General features: G+C 44.0%; 1 protein-coding gene across 5 annotated transcripts in view; it reads right to left on the bottom strand.

Moving 5' to 3' along the window:
* The window catches only part of rock2 (Rho associated coiled-coil containing protein kinase 2), a 167,372-nt gene that overhangs the window by 54,216 nt on the left and 100,733 nt on the right, over nucleotides 1-12,423 (bottom strand). For all 5 annotated transcript variants that reach the window (XM_033021591.1, XM_033021588.1, XM_033021587.1 and 2 more), the window contains exons 11-13: nucleotides 10,033-10,121; nucleotides 6,071-6,119; nucleotides 1,622-1,757 (exon numbers count right to left, since the gene is read on the bottom strand). In XM_033021591.1, coding sequence (XP_032877482.1) covers nucleotides 1,622-1,757; nucleotides 6,071-6,119; nucleotides 10,033-10,121 — 274 coding nt within the window. The remainder of the gene's footprint in view (nucleotides 1-1,621; nucleotides 1,758-6,070; nucleotides 6,120-10,032; nucleotides 10,122-12,423) is intronic.

Genomic DNA, 12,423 nt, shown 5'->3' with positions numbered 1-12,423 from the left:
GCTGATTTAAAAAGCTCCATGAAAATGTTTATAAAAATAAAAAAATTGCCTTTGCAGATCATTAACACCCCCACCCCACTTCAAATTTCATAAATACTCAAGAGGTCCTTCAGCATGTGGAGAGAGAAACAGAGTTAATTTGTCACGGTGACGACTATTTATCTTGTCAGAACTTGTTCTGAGGAAAAGAACATTGACCTGAAACGTTAACTCTGTTTTGATCTCCAGAGGTGCTGCCTGATCTGCTGAAAAGCTCAATCATGGACAATAAAATCTTCTGATGGTTACTAACAAAACCTTCCATCATCTTATAAATCAGTACCTCTCTACATTGAAAACAACTTCAATTAATTATTAAAAAAATAAAGGGCACAATACATGCTCTGTCTGGATAGCATCACTATTGATTGAGTGGGACAAACTCTGAAAACCATAAATGCAATCTAGGCCTGCACCAAATTGTTGCAGTAACATTTGAGGTTGAAACCTATTTGACGTTCCCCTCATCAACCTATTTGTCACAGAGGCACATGAGAGACCACAAATACTATCCTTCTTTCTATGCCAGCTTGACCTTTACCAAAATGCCATCTTTACTTCCAATCAGAAGTAATAGCTTTGCAATCTCATCGTACAAAATGTTGCTTAAGCATTGTTGTGCTTCATTATAATAGAACATGTTGACATACTAGCGAGACAAAAAATTAAAACAGATTTATGACTGAACCATTATACATGTGGATTGAACAGATGTGACAAAATTGTATGAGGGCTTTGCATTTTTTAGGACACACCGAGCTTAATAGTGAATGAAATTGCAGAAAACGTATACTAAATTGAAAAGGGTACATAAATAAACAAACATTCTGGAAATACTCAGATTAGATGGCATCTGTGGGGAGAGAAACATCATTCAATTCATATCTAGGGTCAATGACCTTTGATTAGAACTGGAAATATTCCAAAAGAGCAAGTTGTAAAATGCAAAGAATGAGGTGGGTAAGAAAGGGGGTGCAATTAGATGGATTGCTGCAGACATTCATGTCAAAAGGAAAAGAAAATGGTGATGGATTGATTGAAATATCTAGACAATATTTTTTAAAAGGCAGCAGTTAAATGTCATCTTTATTCTTTATTGATCCACACATTCCCTTTTGTTTGGTACCATCATCCCTTTGTTAATTCTTATCTCTTGTGTCATCCAATCCATTGCAGACCTTCCCTCTGTACATTCCTCCCCTCCAACCAGCAATGTTCACTCCTCTCGTACCATGACCAATTTCTCTTCCGCAGGTACACTTGTTAAAGTAGATAATTATTTCAGTTGCCATAAAGGTCATCAGCCTGAAAGATTTACTGTTTTTGTTTCCACAGATGCTGACTGGCCTTCAAAGTATTTTCAACAATTTCAGAGTTCCAGCATAAATTGTATTTTCTTTTGTACACACAATTTATTTTTGCATTTTGTGTCTACCTTCGATTTAAACCAGCATCTATAGTTCTCTCCTACACATACTGTATTTTATTTTGTTGTACACAGGGTGTGTACTTGCCCGATGTTTTGGGGTGAGTTATGTGATTTTCTTTGTTTAAACTGAAGTACAAGGTATATTGACCCTACCCTCATGTTCCAAGCCACGTTTTTTATCTGCTTCCATTTCAGCTTTCCGATGATATTCTGCATTCTTGTGCTGGAGTAGTGCTTTTTCACGTTCCAAATGCCTTAAAGCCGATTCCACATCCTTCCTGCATGTTATCTAGAAAGCAGCTTTAATTAGTAATCAAAATCTTTTGTGTATGTTGGCAACACAATATAAAACAACTTTACTTCTCAATTACTTCTTATCGAGTATATTTTGATTTTTTTCTGTGCGCTTGCTATTTTTCAGCAAAATTTAAATTTCTACACTGCATTGATAGGATTTAAACATTGCTTCAATTGAATTATCAGTCCTGTAACATAAGTATAATCTTATAGCATCCTCAAAATGTCATATGAAGAAAGACTGGATAGACTCGGCTTGTACTCGCTAGAATTTAGAAGATTGAGGGGGGATCTTATAGAAACGTACAAAATTCTTAAGGGGTTGGACAGGCTGGATGCAGGAAGATTGTTCCCGATGTTGGGGAACTCCAGAACAAGGGGTCACAGTTTAAGGATAAGGGGGAAATCTTTTAGGACCGAGATGAGAAAAACATTTTTCACACAGAGTGGTGAATCTCTGGAATTCTCTGCCACAGAAGGTAGTTGAGGCCAGTTCATTGGCTATATTTAAGAGGGAGTTAGATGTGGCCCATGTGGCTAAAGGGATCAGTGGGTATGGAGAGAAGGCAGGTACAGGATACTGAGTTGGATCATATTTGAGCCATGATCGTATTGAATGGCGGTGCAGGCTCAAAGGGCCGAATGGCCTACTCCTGCACCTATTTTCTATGTTTCTATGTCCCAAGTTTATGTATGTGGTGCCAATTGTTTCCTTCACAAAATTCAGTATTTTCTCTATTTTTAATTCTGAAAGGATAGCTGAAAGGAAAGTCCTCTGTTTAGAGCAAAAAGAGAGCTGAAATGGGAAATTGATTATAAAGATTTTTTTTGTGAAATGTCAGCAATTCCAATGTCTGGAGCTCACATCAGAATATCTTTCAAACATTCCCTTTAGAATTCCTATTTTATTATTTTGACACAACCTTCAAAAGCAACGATATTCATAGTTCTTCAAGGAACTGAAATAACAAAGAATCATAGAATCATACAGCGTGGAACCAGGCCCTTCGGCCCAACTTGCCCACACTGACCAAAATGTCCCTTCTACACTAGTCCCACCTGCCTGCTTGGCCCATATGTCTCTAAACCTGCTCGATGCATGCATCGGGCGAATTATTTCTTGAACGTTGTGATAGTCCCTGCCTCAACTACCTTCTCTAGCAGCTCGTTCCATACACCCATACTTTGTGTGATAAATGTATCCGTCAGAATCTTATAATCTTTCCTCTTTTACCTTAAACCTATGCCCATGAAAATAAATAATTGAGATATTTAAATCCCAAATTGTTCAGACCTTTCAATTTAATACATCACCTCAGCTTGAAGCAGCAGTGAGAGGATTCAAATGCATTTTCCATGTATTTCCATTCTACCCTTAGTTACAAACCTAAACAGCTCCTTTTTTAGCTACATTAACTTTTTGTTCCATATTCGAGGACATTCCTAGAAGGACATCAAGGTGTCCCTTCTCAGAAATCAGTAAATCCCCCTCATTGGCATGCTATCCATTAGCAAAATCAACATAAATCCTGAATTATTTCTACCAAAGTATATGACTTCACAGTTTGACACTGAATTCAAAATTTGTATTGCGTTGTATTGTTTCACACCATTTCAAACTTTTTGGCACTAAAAACCTACAACTTTCTTCAGCACAGTAAGAACCTTTTTACTAGGATGTTGCCACGACTTGAGGGCCTGAGCTATAGTGAGAAGTTGGGCAAGCTACTTAGTACAGGTGCACAACCTTTTATCCGAAGATCCAAATAACGAAAACCTCCGAATAGCGGCCATTTTTTCGGTCCTTGAAGAAAGGTCCTTGAAAACGTTCACCGAGGGCGGCCCGCAGAGGTGACAGCGGAACCTCCGGTCGGTCCTCGAAGAAAGAGGAACTAAATCCCTATTCATAAAAGAGAAGGTGAGGGTATATTGCGCGGGAAGGTTAATAATTGATCGTGTATCGTGAGTCTTGCGTGGGAACTTTTTAACTCAGCGGGCAGGCAGCAGCATATTGTCAATTATTAACCTTCCCGCGCAATATACCCTCACCTTCTCTTTTATGAATGGGGATTTAGTTCCCCTTTCTTCGAGGACCGACCGGAGGTTCCGCTGTCACCTCTGCGGGCCGCCCTCGGTGAACGTTTTCAAGCGCAAGCATGGAGATCCCAGAGACCCACAGCCAGCAGCAGCCCAGCTCCAACTACAGAGGAAAACTGCAAACTGGCCGGAGACGTCAGGACCACCAGAAGCCGTTCCCCGAGCTGCGCCCCCTCATCGGGACACCGACCCCCAGGCCCACTGCAAGCACGGAGATCCCAGAGACCCACAGCCAGCAGCAGTCCAGCCCCGTTCCAACCAAAGATCTTTGGTTCCAACTACAGAGGAACCTGGGTTGCGGATGACGGGGCGCAGCTCGGGGCGTCGTAGGGGCACATCGGGGAGCGGGTTCCTGTTGGTCCTGACGTCGCCGGCCACCTGCCATCCTCCGGGAACTGTACCGCCCTTGCAGGAGAGTGGGGTTGTTTGCAGTTGCAGAGGGAGGGGGCAAGGGCGGTACAGTTCCCAGTCTCAGCTCCAGTCCAGGGGGGTGGCCGGAGACGTCAGGACCAACGGGACACCGACCCCCAGGCCCACTGCAAGCACGGAGATCCCAGAGACCCACAGCCAGCAGCAACTCCAGCCCAGCCCCGCTCCAACTCCAGAGGAACACGTAGGGGAAGAAGCTGATGGTGTGCAAGGTACGTCTTGTTCTTGGGGTGGCGGATGAGGGGGCGCAGCTCGGGCTGTGGGCAAACTGCCACTTGTCGCCGTAGCGGCCCATCGGGGAGCGGATTCCTCTGGAGTTGGAGGGGGAGGGGGTATTGTGCTGTTTGATCGCCCCCTGCTATCCCAGGGACAGGGAGACACCGCGGCGTTTTAGACTGGTGGGCAATCACTTCCAAAGTTCTGCCCACACAGTCAGTACACCTCTCCTACACTGCATTTCATACAAACATTTATTCTGCAAGAAAAAACTACATTGAAGACACAAACTCGCGACCGAGGAACTGCCAGGATCGAGGCGCAAACTCGCGACCTAGCTCGGGGATTCAAGAATCCCCGAGCTAGGCCGCCTAAGGGCATGTAGCCCCGCTAGGGTGACATGAGTGCGAGAGGTGATTCAATGCTGCGGGCACATTTACAAATTCAGGAATTCATTCAACACACTGCATTTCATACAGACATTTATTCTGCAAGAAAAAACGACATTGAAGACTAAAACTCGCGACCGAGTAACTGCCGGGATCAAGGCGCAAACTCGCGACCTTTCGGATATGAGCCGAGCACTCTACCACTGAGCCAGCCATGAAAATCTACGCTAAAAAAATTCCATTCCGAAGACCGACAAATTCTGAATTACGAAAAGTGTCTGGTCCCAAGGCTTTCGGATAAAAGGTTGTGCACCTGTACTATCATTGGGCAAGCTACTTAGTGCTCCCCAGCGGCATGAACATTGACTTCTCCAATTTCCGGTAGCCCTTATTGCCTCCTCCCCTTCTCAGCTCTCCCTCAGCCCTCTGGCTCCTCCTCTTCCTTTCTCCCCCCCCCTCCCCCCCCCACCCTACATCAGTCTGAAGAAGGGTTTTGGCCCGAAACATTGCCTATTTCCTTCGCTCCATAGATGCTGCCGCACCCGCTGAGTTTCTCCAGTACTTTTGTCTACCTTAGTACTTTCATAAAGCTCTTTCTTTTTAAAACTCATGCTCTTATACCTTTATATACTTCTTTTCTTAACCTCTGACATTTCACAGAAAAAAACCCCAAGTTTCTCCAGCCTCCCCTTAAGGGTATATACTCTCTAATCCAATCAACATTCTGAAAAACAACTTCTGTACCTGTCTCAAAGCCTCTACGGCCTTCCTGTAATAGAGTGACTAGAACTGCACAAAATACTCCAAACATGGTCTAGCCAAAGACCTAAAAAGCAGCATGACTTCCTGATTCTTACACTCAATGCACTGACCAATGAAGGCAACTTTCCCAGTGTAGATAAAACTAACCTTTCTATAACATCTGTTTCAGTTACTATCCTATTTATAATTCCATCTTCTCTCCCAGCGTAATCTTTTATTTAATTTGCTTATTCATACATCGGGGAGACATAGATGTGTATTCTTCTGGCCAAACAAATCATCAGAAATACAGGACACAATATTTAAGAATAAACCAAGTTGTTTTTTTAATCTAATAAAATTAAATATTTAAATTATAGACAAAAATTAAAGAGCACGTGACCCAGTATATATTTAAAACATAAAGCTGTACCTCATCTTCCAAATCTTTGGATATCTTCTCCAGACGACTGCTTGTGGTTCTAAAAATGAAATTGTAAATGTCAAGTAAAGATCAAATCCTGAAACAGAATGTTTTGAAACAAAATAGGTAAAGATAGATCTAAATTCTATTTTTTCCAGTTACTGTATTTCTCGGCAATGAAAACACACCCCCATTTTGAGTTGCTAAATTTTGAAAAAAGGCTGGCGGGACATTGAATTTCTCACGCTCAAAAAAATAAAAATAAAGAAAGTAACAAATCAATTTGTTCAAGGCTTCCAGATCTCCTCCATTCTGAATGACTGAATGGGTGGGGGGGGGGGGGGGGGGAGGGTGACAGCAGGTGGAGAGATGGTGGGGAAAAACGGGAGCACACCGGGACAAGTTGAATCAGTAGTGATCTTATTGAATGGCAATACTAGTTCATGGGACCAATTGGGGGAGAGTTCCTTTCACAGCCTGTGGGGAGTCTGGCACGGGTCAGCACGGGCAGGAGCGTTGAGAAGGACGGGGTCGGGAATCATGCCAGTAACTCACTCACTAACTACTGCCGCGGCGCTCCGGGCACGGAGCCAACGCATTGTGGTCGGGGAGTTTAGTAGCTTGGGTGGTTGCGAGCGGCCGCCGGGACCGGAGCAGCGGTGAGTTAGTGAGTTGCTGGCATGATCCCCCACCCCCTCCTTCTCAACGCTCCTGCCCGTGCTGACACGGGTCAGACTCCCCACACGCTGTGAAAGGAACTCTTCCCCTCCCCCAGCGGTGCTGTCCTTTTACAGCCTCCCACTTTACAGCCGCTTCCCATCAGCTGCCAGCAATGAGGGATAGACTTGGCTATCCCTCAGTACAGCACCATCATTCTTGATGTTGCTGTACTGAGGGATAGCCAAGTCTATCTTTCTTGGTTAACAACCTAACCTTCGGCCTCCAAGACGCAGGTAAATTTTCGTGCCTTATTTTTGGGTAAAAAAATGCGTCTTCATTGCCAGGAAATACAGTACCTGAACTCAAAACCTGCTCAACGGAGTATATGCCCTTACATTAACAGGGTGGTTTAGAAACATAGAAAATAGGTGCAGGAGGCCATTCGGCCCTTCGAGCCAACACCGCCATTCATTGTGATCATGGCTGATCGTTCCCTATCAATAACCCGTGCCTGCCTTCTCCGCATATCCCTTGACTCCACTAGCCCCTAGAGCTCTATTTAACTCTCTCTTAAATCCATCCAGTGACTTGGCCTCCACTGCCCTCTGTGGCAGGGAATTCCATAAATTCACAAGTCTCTGGGTGAAAAAGTTTTTCTCACCTCAGTCTTAAATGACCTCCCCTTTATTCTAAGACTGTGGCCCCTGGTTCTGGACTCGCCCAACATTGGGAACATTTTTCCTGTATCTAGCTTGTCCAGTCCTTTTATAATTTTATATGTTTCTATAAGATCCCCCCTTATCCTTCTAAACTCTAGTGAATACAAGCCTAGTCTTTTCAATCTTTCCTCATATGACAGTCACCACCTCATATAATTTTAGTCACCAGTCTCCTGTGCGGGACCTTATCAAAGGCTTTCTGAAAGTCTAGATACACTACATCCACTGGCACCCCTTCATCCATTTTACTTGTCACATCCTCAAAAATTTCCAGAAGATTAATCAAGCATGATTTCCCTTTCATAAATCCAAGTCAGGCTAACTGGTCTGTATTTCGCCGTTTTCTCTCTGGCTCCTTTCTTGAATGTGGGATAACATTAGCTATCCTCCAATCCACAGGAACTGATCCTGAATCTATTGAACATTGGAAAATGATCACCAATGCTTCCACTATTTCTAGAGCCACCTCCCTGAGGATCCTGGGATGCAGACCATCCGGTCCAGGGGATTTATCATCCTTCAGTCCCATTAGCCTACCCAATACTATTTCTCGCCTAATGAAAATTTATTTCAGTTCCTCGACCCCCTTAGATCCTCTGTCCTCCAGTACATCTGGGAGATTGTTTGTGTCTTCCTTAGTGAAGACAGATCCGAAGTACCTATTCAACTCTTCTGCCATTTCCTTGTTGCCCATAATAATTTCACCCGTGTCTGCCTTCAAGGGACCCACATTTGACTTTACTCTTTTTCCCTTAACATATCTAAAGAAGCTTTGACTGTCCTTCTTTATATTCCTGGCCAGCTTCCCTTCGTACTTCATCTTTTCAGCCCGTATTGTTTCCTTCTGTTGTCCTATGAAAGTTTCCCAATCCTCTGGCTTCTGGCTACTCTTTGCTGTGTTATACATCTTTTCTTTTAGTTTTATTCTATCCCTAACTTCTCTTGTCAGCCACGGTTGCCTCCTACTCCCCTTAGAATCTTTCTTCCTTTTTGGAATGAAATGATCCTGCGTCTTCCGGATTATGCCCAGAAATTCCTGCCATTGCTGTTCCACCGTCATTCCTGCTAGGATCCCTTTCCAGTCTACATTGGCCAGCTCATGCCTTCATAATCCCCTTTGTTCAACTGCATCACTGACACTTCCGATTTAACCTTCTCCTTCTCAAATTGCAGATTAAACTAATTATATTGTTTCATTACATATGTTTCATTACATAACCGATCCATACACTGCAGTACAGTGCAACCTGGCTTCTACCCCGATCTAAACTGTCATCCATGCAGAATACATGGGTTCCCCAGTGTGCTTTGCCTTTTTCCTGCCTCCCACAATCCCAAAACATGCAGGGTGATGGGCCGCTGCAAATTGCTTCTACTGTATAGGTGAGTGGCAAAATGTGGGTGGCGGGGAGGGGGGGGGGGGAGGTGGTTAAAGAATGAGATGGAGAGAATAAGATGGGATTGTTTTTGTATACTCATGGGTGCTGGATGGTCATCATGGATTCAATAAATGATCAACATTGAGATGGCTAGGGATTTAAAGCTCACCCAAGGCCTACAAGATCTCCTGGTTGCTAACCATTCCTTTTCACATTCTGGCACTGACCCACTGTACTGGGCCCCCTGCATTTCCAGATTGAGGCCACACACAAACTGGAGGAATAGCACATCATATTCCGCTTGGGTGTCTTAAAACCAGACGCAATAAACACTGAATTCTCTAACAGCTGTCACTTCGACCCCAACTACAGAATCATAGAAAATAGGTGCTGGATAGGCCATTGGGCCCCTTCGAGCCAGTACCGCCATTCAATATTATTATGGTTTATCATCTTAATCAGTACCCAGTTCCTGCTTTCTCCCCGTATCCCTTGATTCTGTTAACCATTAGAGCTATATCTACCTCTCTTGAAAACATCCAGTGAATTGGCCCCCATTGCCTTCGGTGGCAGAGAATTCCACAGATTCAAAACTCTCTGGGTGAAAAAGCTTTTCCTCATCTCAGTCCTAAATGGCCGACCCCTTATTCTTAAACTGTGACCCCCTGGTTCTGGACTCCCCCAACATCGGAAACATTTTTCCTGCATCTAGTGTGTCTAATCCATTCAAAATTTTATATGTTTCTACAAGATCCCCACTCATGCTTCTATATTCCAGTGAATACAAGCCCAGTCAATCCATTTTTTTAAATATGTCATTTCTGCAAATTTCTCCCCTCTACTCACAACCGCCCCCACACCCGTCACTTTCCTCCTTCTGGCTTAATCCACAACTCCAAACCTGTCTCACACCTTCCTTCCTTATCTCTGGCCTTTGTTCCAAACATCGGCCTCTCAAAAAATCTCACCTATTACCTGTTGTGCTCTGTCCCGCCCCTCTCCTTATCCAGCTTTCTTCTCCCCCCCTACAATCAGTCTGAAGAAGGGTCGCGACCTGAAACTTCACCTATCCATGTTCTCCAGGGATGCGATCTGAAGATTCTGAATAAAATCTTTTAGAAATTATGTCCTTTAATAAAAATGATCACAATAAATTTTGCAAAGAAAAAGTACAAACAATGCATTACAAGAAGTTGTTCTTAGTCTGGCATACCTAAATTTTTGATCCATTTCATCTTTGGCTTGCATTTCATTACTCAATTGTTCTTCAAGCTGGTGCATTTTTTTCTGTAGTTTTGCAGACTATAATAAAATATGATAATATTCCAAATAACTTAAATAATAATTTTCTAAGGTTTTAAAAAAAACAAATGGAAAGCACTTGATAATTTTTTATTTCAGCTCAATGTAAAACATCTGTGTTTAATAAGCTAGGTCATGCTGGCTAGTTCCTGTGTTAAGTTGGTAATGTATTGACACTTGTGTAATCACTAACAGCATAACAAGGCAGGACATTTCTCTTCCCATCCTCTCCAAAACAAAACTGTCAACACACATTTTCTTTTAGCCTCCTTTGCTTCAGGAAGAAACACCCAGCATCCATAATCTAATAGATGAAAATCATTCACCCCTGGAATTATTCTGATAAATCTCCTTGACCCTCTCAAGACCATTGCATGAAACTTAAACTTACATTTGTCTTGTTGACTAATCTATCAATCACACACACACACATACATAAACTAACCACAACAGTGCTAGACTGCGTGTCTTTGACCATCCCTCATGCCAGAATACAAACCTCAACACTTACATCTCTACATAACCAGCTCAAGTCCCTCCATAATGTTTGGGACAAAGATCCATTATTTATTTATTTGCCTTTGTACTCCACAATTTGAGATTTGTAATAGAAAAAAAAAAATCACGTGGTTAAAGTGGACAATGCTGCCTCAAAAAGGCTGCCAGCATCATCAAGGACCCACACCATTCTGGCCACACACTCATCTATCCGCTGCCATCAGGAAGAAGATACAGGAGCCTGAAATCTGGTACATGAACAGCTACTTCCCCACAGCCATCAGGCTATTAAACTCGCCATCATACAAACTCTGAACTATAACAGCCTATTGCACTTTATCTGCTTATTTTATGTGTATATATATGGTCTATGCTATATAGACACACTGAACTTGTTGACAATGTTCTGTTGTGCTGCAGCAAGCAAGAATGTCATTGTCCTATCTGGGACACATGACAATAAACTCTCTTGACAACTTGACTTGAGACTGAGAAACAGGAATAAAACTGTTAGATACATCAACTAAACCTTAGGCTTACCAAAATCAACTGTTTGGAACAACTGTTAAGAAGAAAGAGAGCACTGGTGAGCTTACTAATCGCAAAGGGACTGGCAGGCCAAGGAAGATCTCCGCAGCTGATGACAGAAGAATTCTCTCTACAATAAAGACAAATCCCCAAACACCTGTCCGACAGATCAGAAACACTCTTCAGGTGTGGATTTGTCAATGACCACTGTCCGCAGAAGACTTCATGAACAGAAATACAGAAGCTACACTGCAAGATGCAAACCACTGGTTAGCCGCAAAAATAGGATGGCCAGGTTACAGTTTGCCAAGAAGTACTTAAAGAGCAACCACAGTTCTGGAAAAAAGATCTTGTGGACAGATGAGGCGAAGATTAATATATCAGAGTGATGGCAAGAGCAAAGTATGCCCAAGATCCAAAGCATACCACCTCACCTGTGAAACACAGTGGTGGGGGTGTTAAGGCCTGGGCATATACAGGTGCACAACCTTTTATCCGAAAGCCTTGGGACCAGACACTTTTCGTAATTCGGAATTTTTCGGCTTTCGGAATGGACGATTTTTAGCGTAGATTTTAACGGCTGGCTCAGTGGTAGAGTGCTCGGCTCATATCTGCAAGGTCGCGAGTTTGCGCCTCGATCCTGGCAGTCTTCAATGTAGTTTTTTCTTGCAGAATAGGAGAGAATAGGGAGGGTTAGGCTGGGATCATTCTCTGCGAGATGATCTTAGTGCGGGAGACAAGTGTAGGAGAGGTGTACTGACTGTGGGCAGAACTTTGGAAGTGATTGCCCACCATTCTCAAAAGCCGCTGTGTCTCCCTGTCTCTCCAACTCCAGAGGAATCCGCTCCCCGATGGGCCGCTACGGCGACAAGTGGCAGTTCGCCCACAGCCCGAGCTGCGCCACCCCAAGAACAAGACGTACCTTGCACACCATCAGCTTCTGCCCCTACGGGGAGCGCGTTCCTCTGGAGTTGGAGCGGGGCTGGGCTGGAGTTGCTGATCTGGGATCTCCGTGCTTGCAGTGGGCCTGGGGGTCGGTGTCCCGATGAGGGGGCGCAGCTCGGGCTGTGGGAGAAACTGCCATTTGTCGCCGTAGCGGCCCATTGGGGAGCGGCTTCTGGTGGTCCTGACATCTCTCAGCTCCTGTCCAGGGGGGTGGCCAGAGACGTCAGGACCAACAGGAACCCGCTCCTCGATGGGCCGCTACAGCGACAAGTGGCAGTTCGCCCACAGCCCGAGCTGCGCACCCTCATCCACACCCCGGGTTCCTCTGGAG

The sequence above is a fragment of the Amblyraja radiata genome, chromosome 5, assembly GCF_010909765.2.
Source record: "Amblyraja radiata isolate CabotCenter1 chromosome 5, sAmbRad1.1.pri, whole genome shotgun sequence".
Classification (NCBI taxonomy): domain Eukaryota; kingdom Metazoa; phylum Chordata; class Chondrichthyes; order Rajiformes; family Rajidae; genus Amblyraja; species Amblyraja radiata.
The sequence above is the reverse complement of the archived record's forward strand: the minus strand, read 5'-3'. Positions and strand labels throughout refer to the sequence as shown.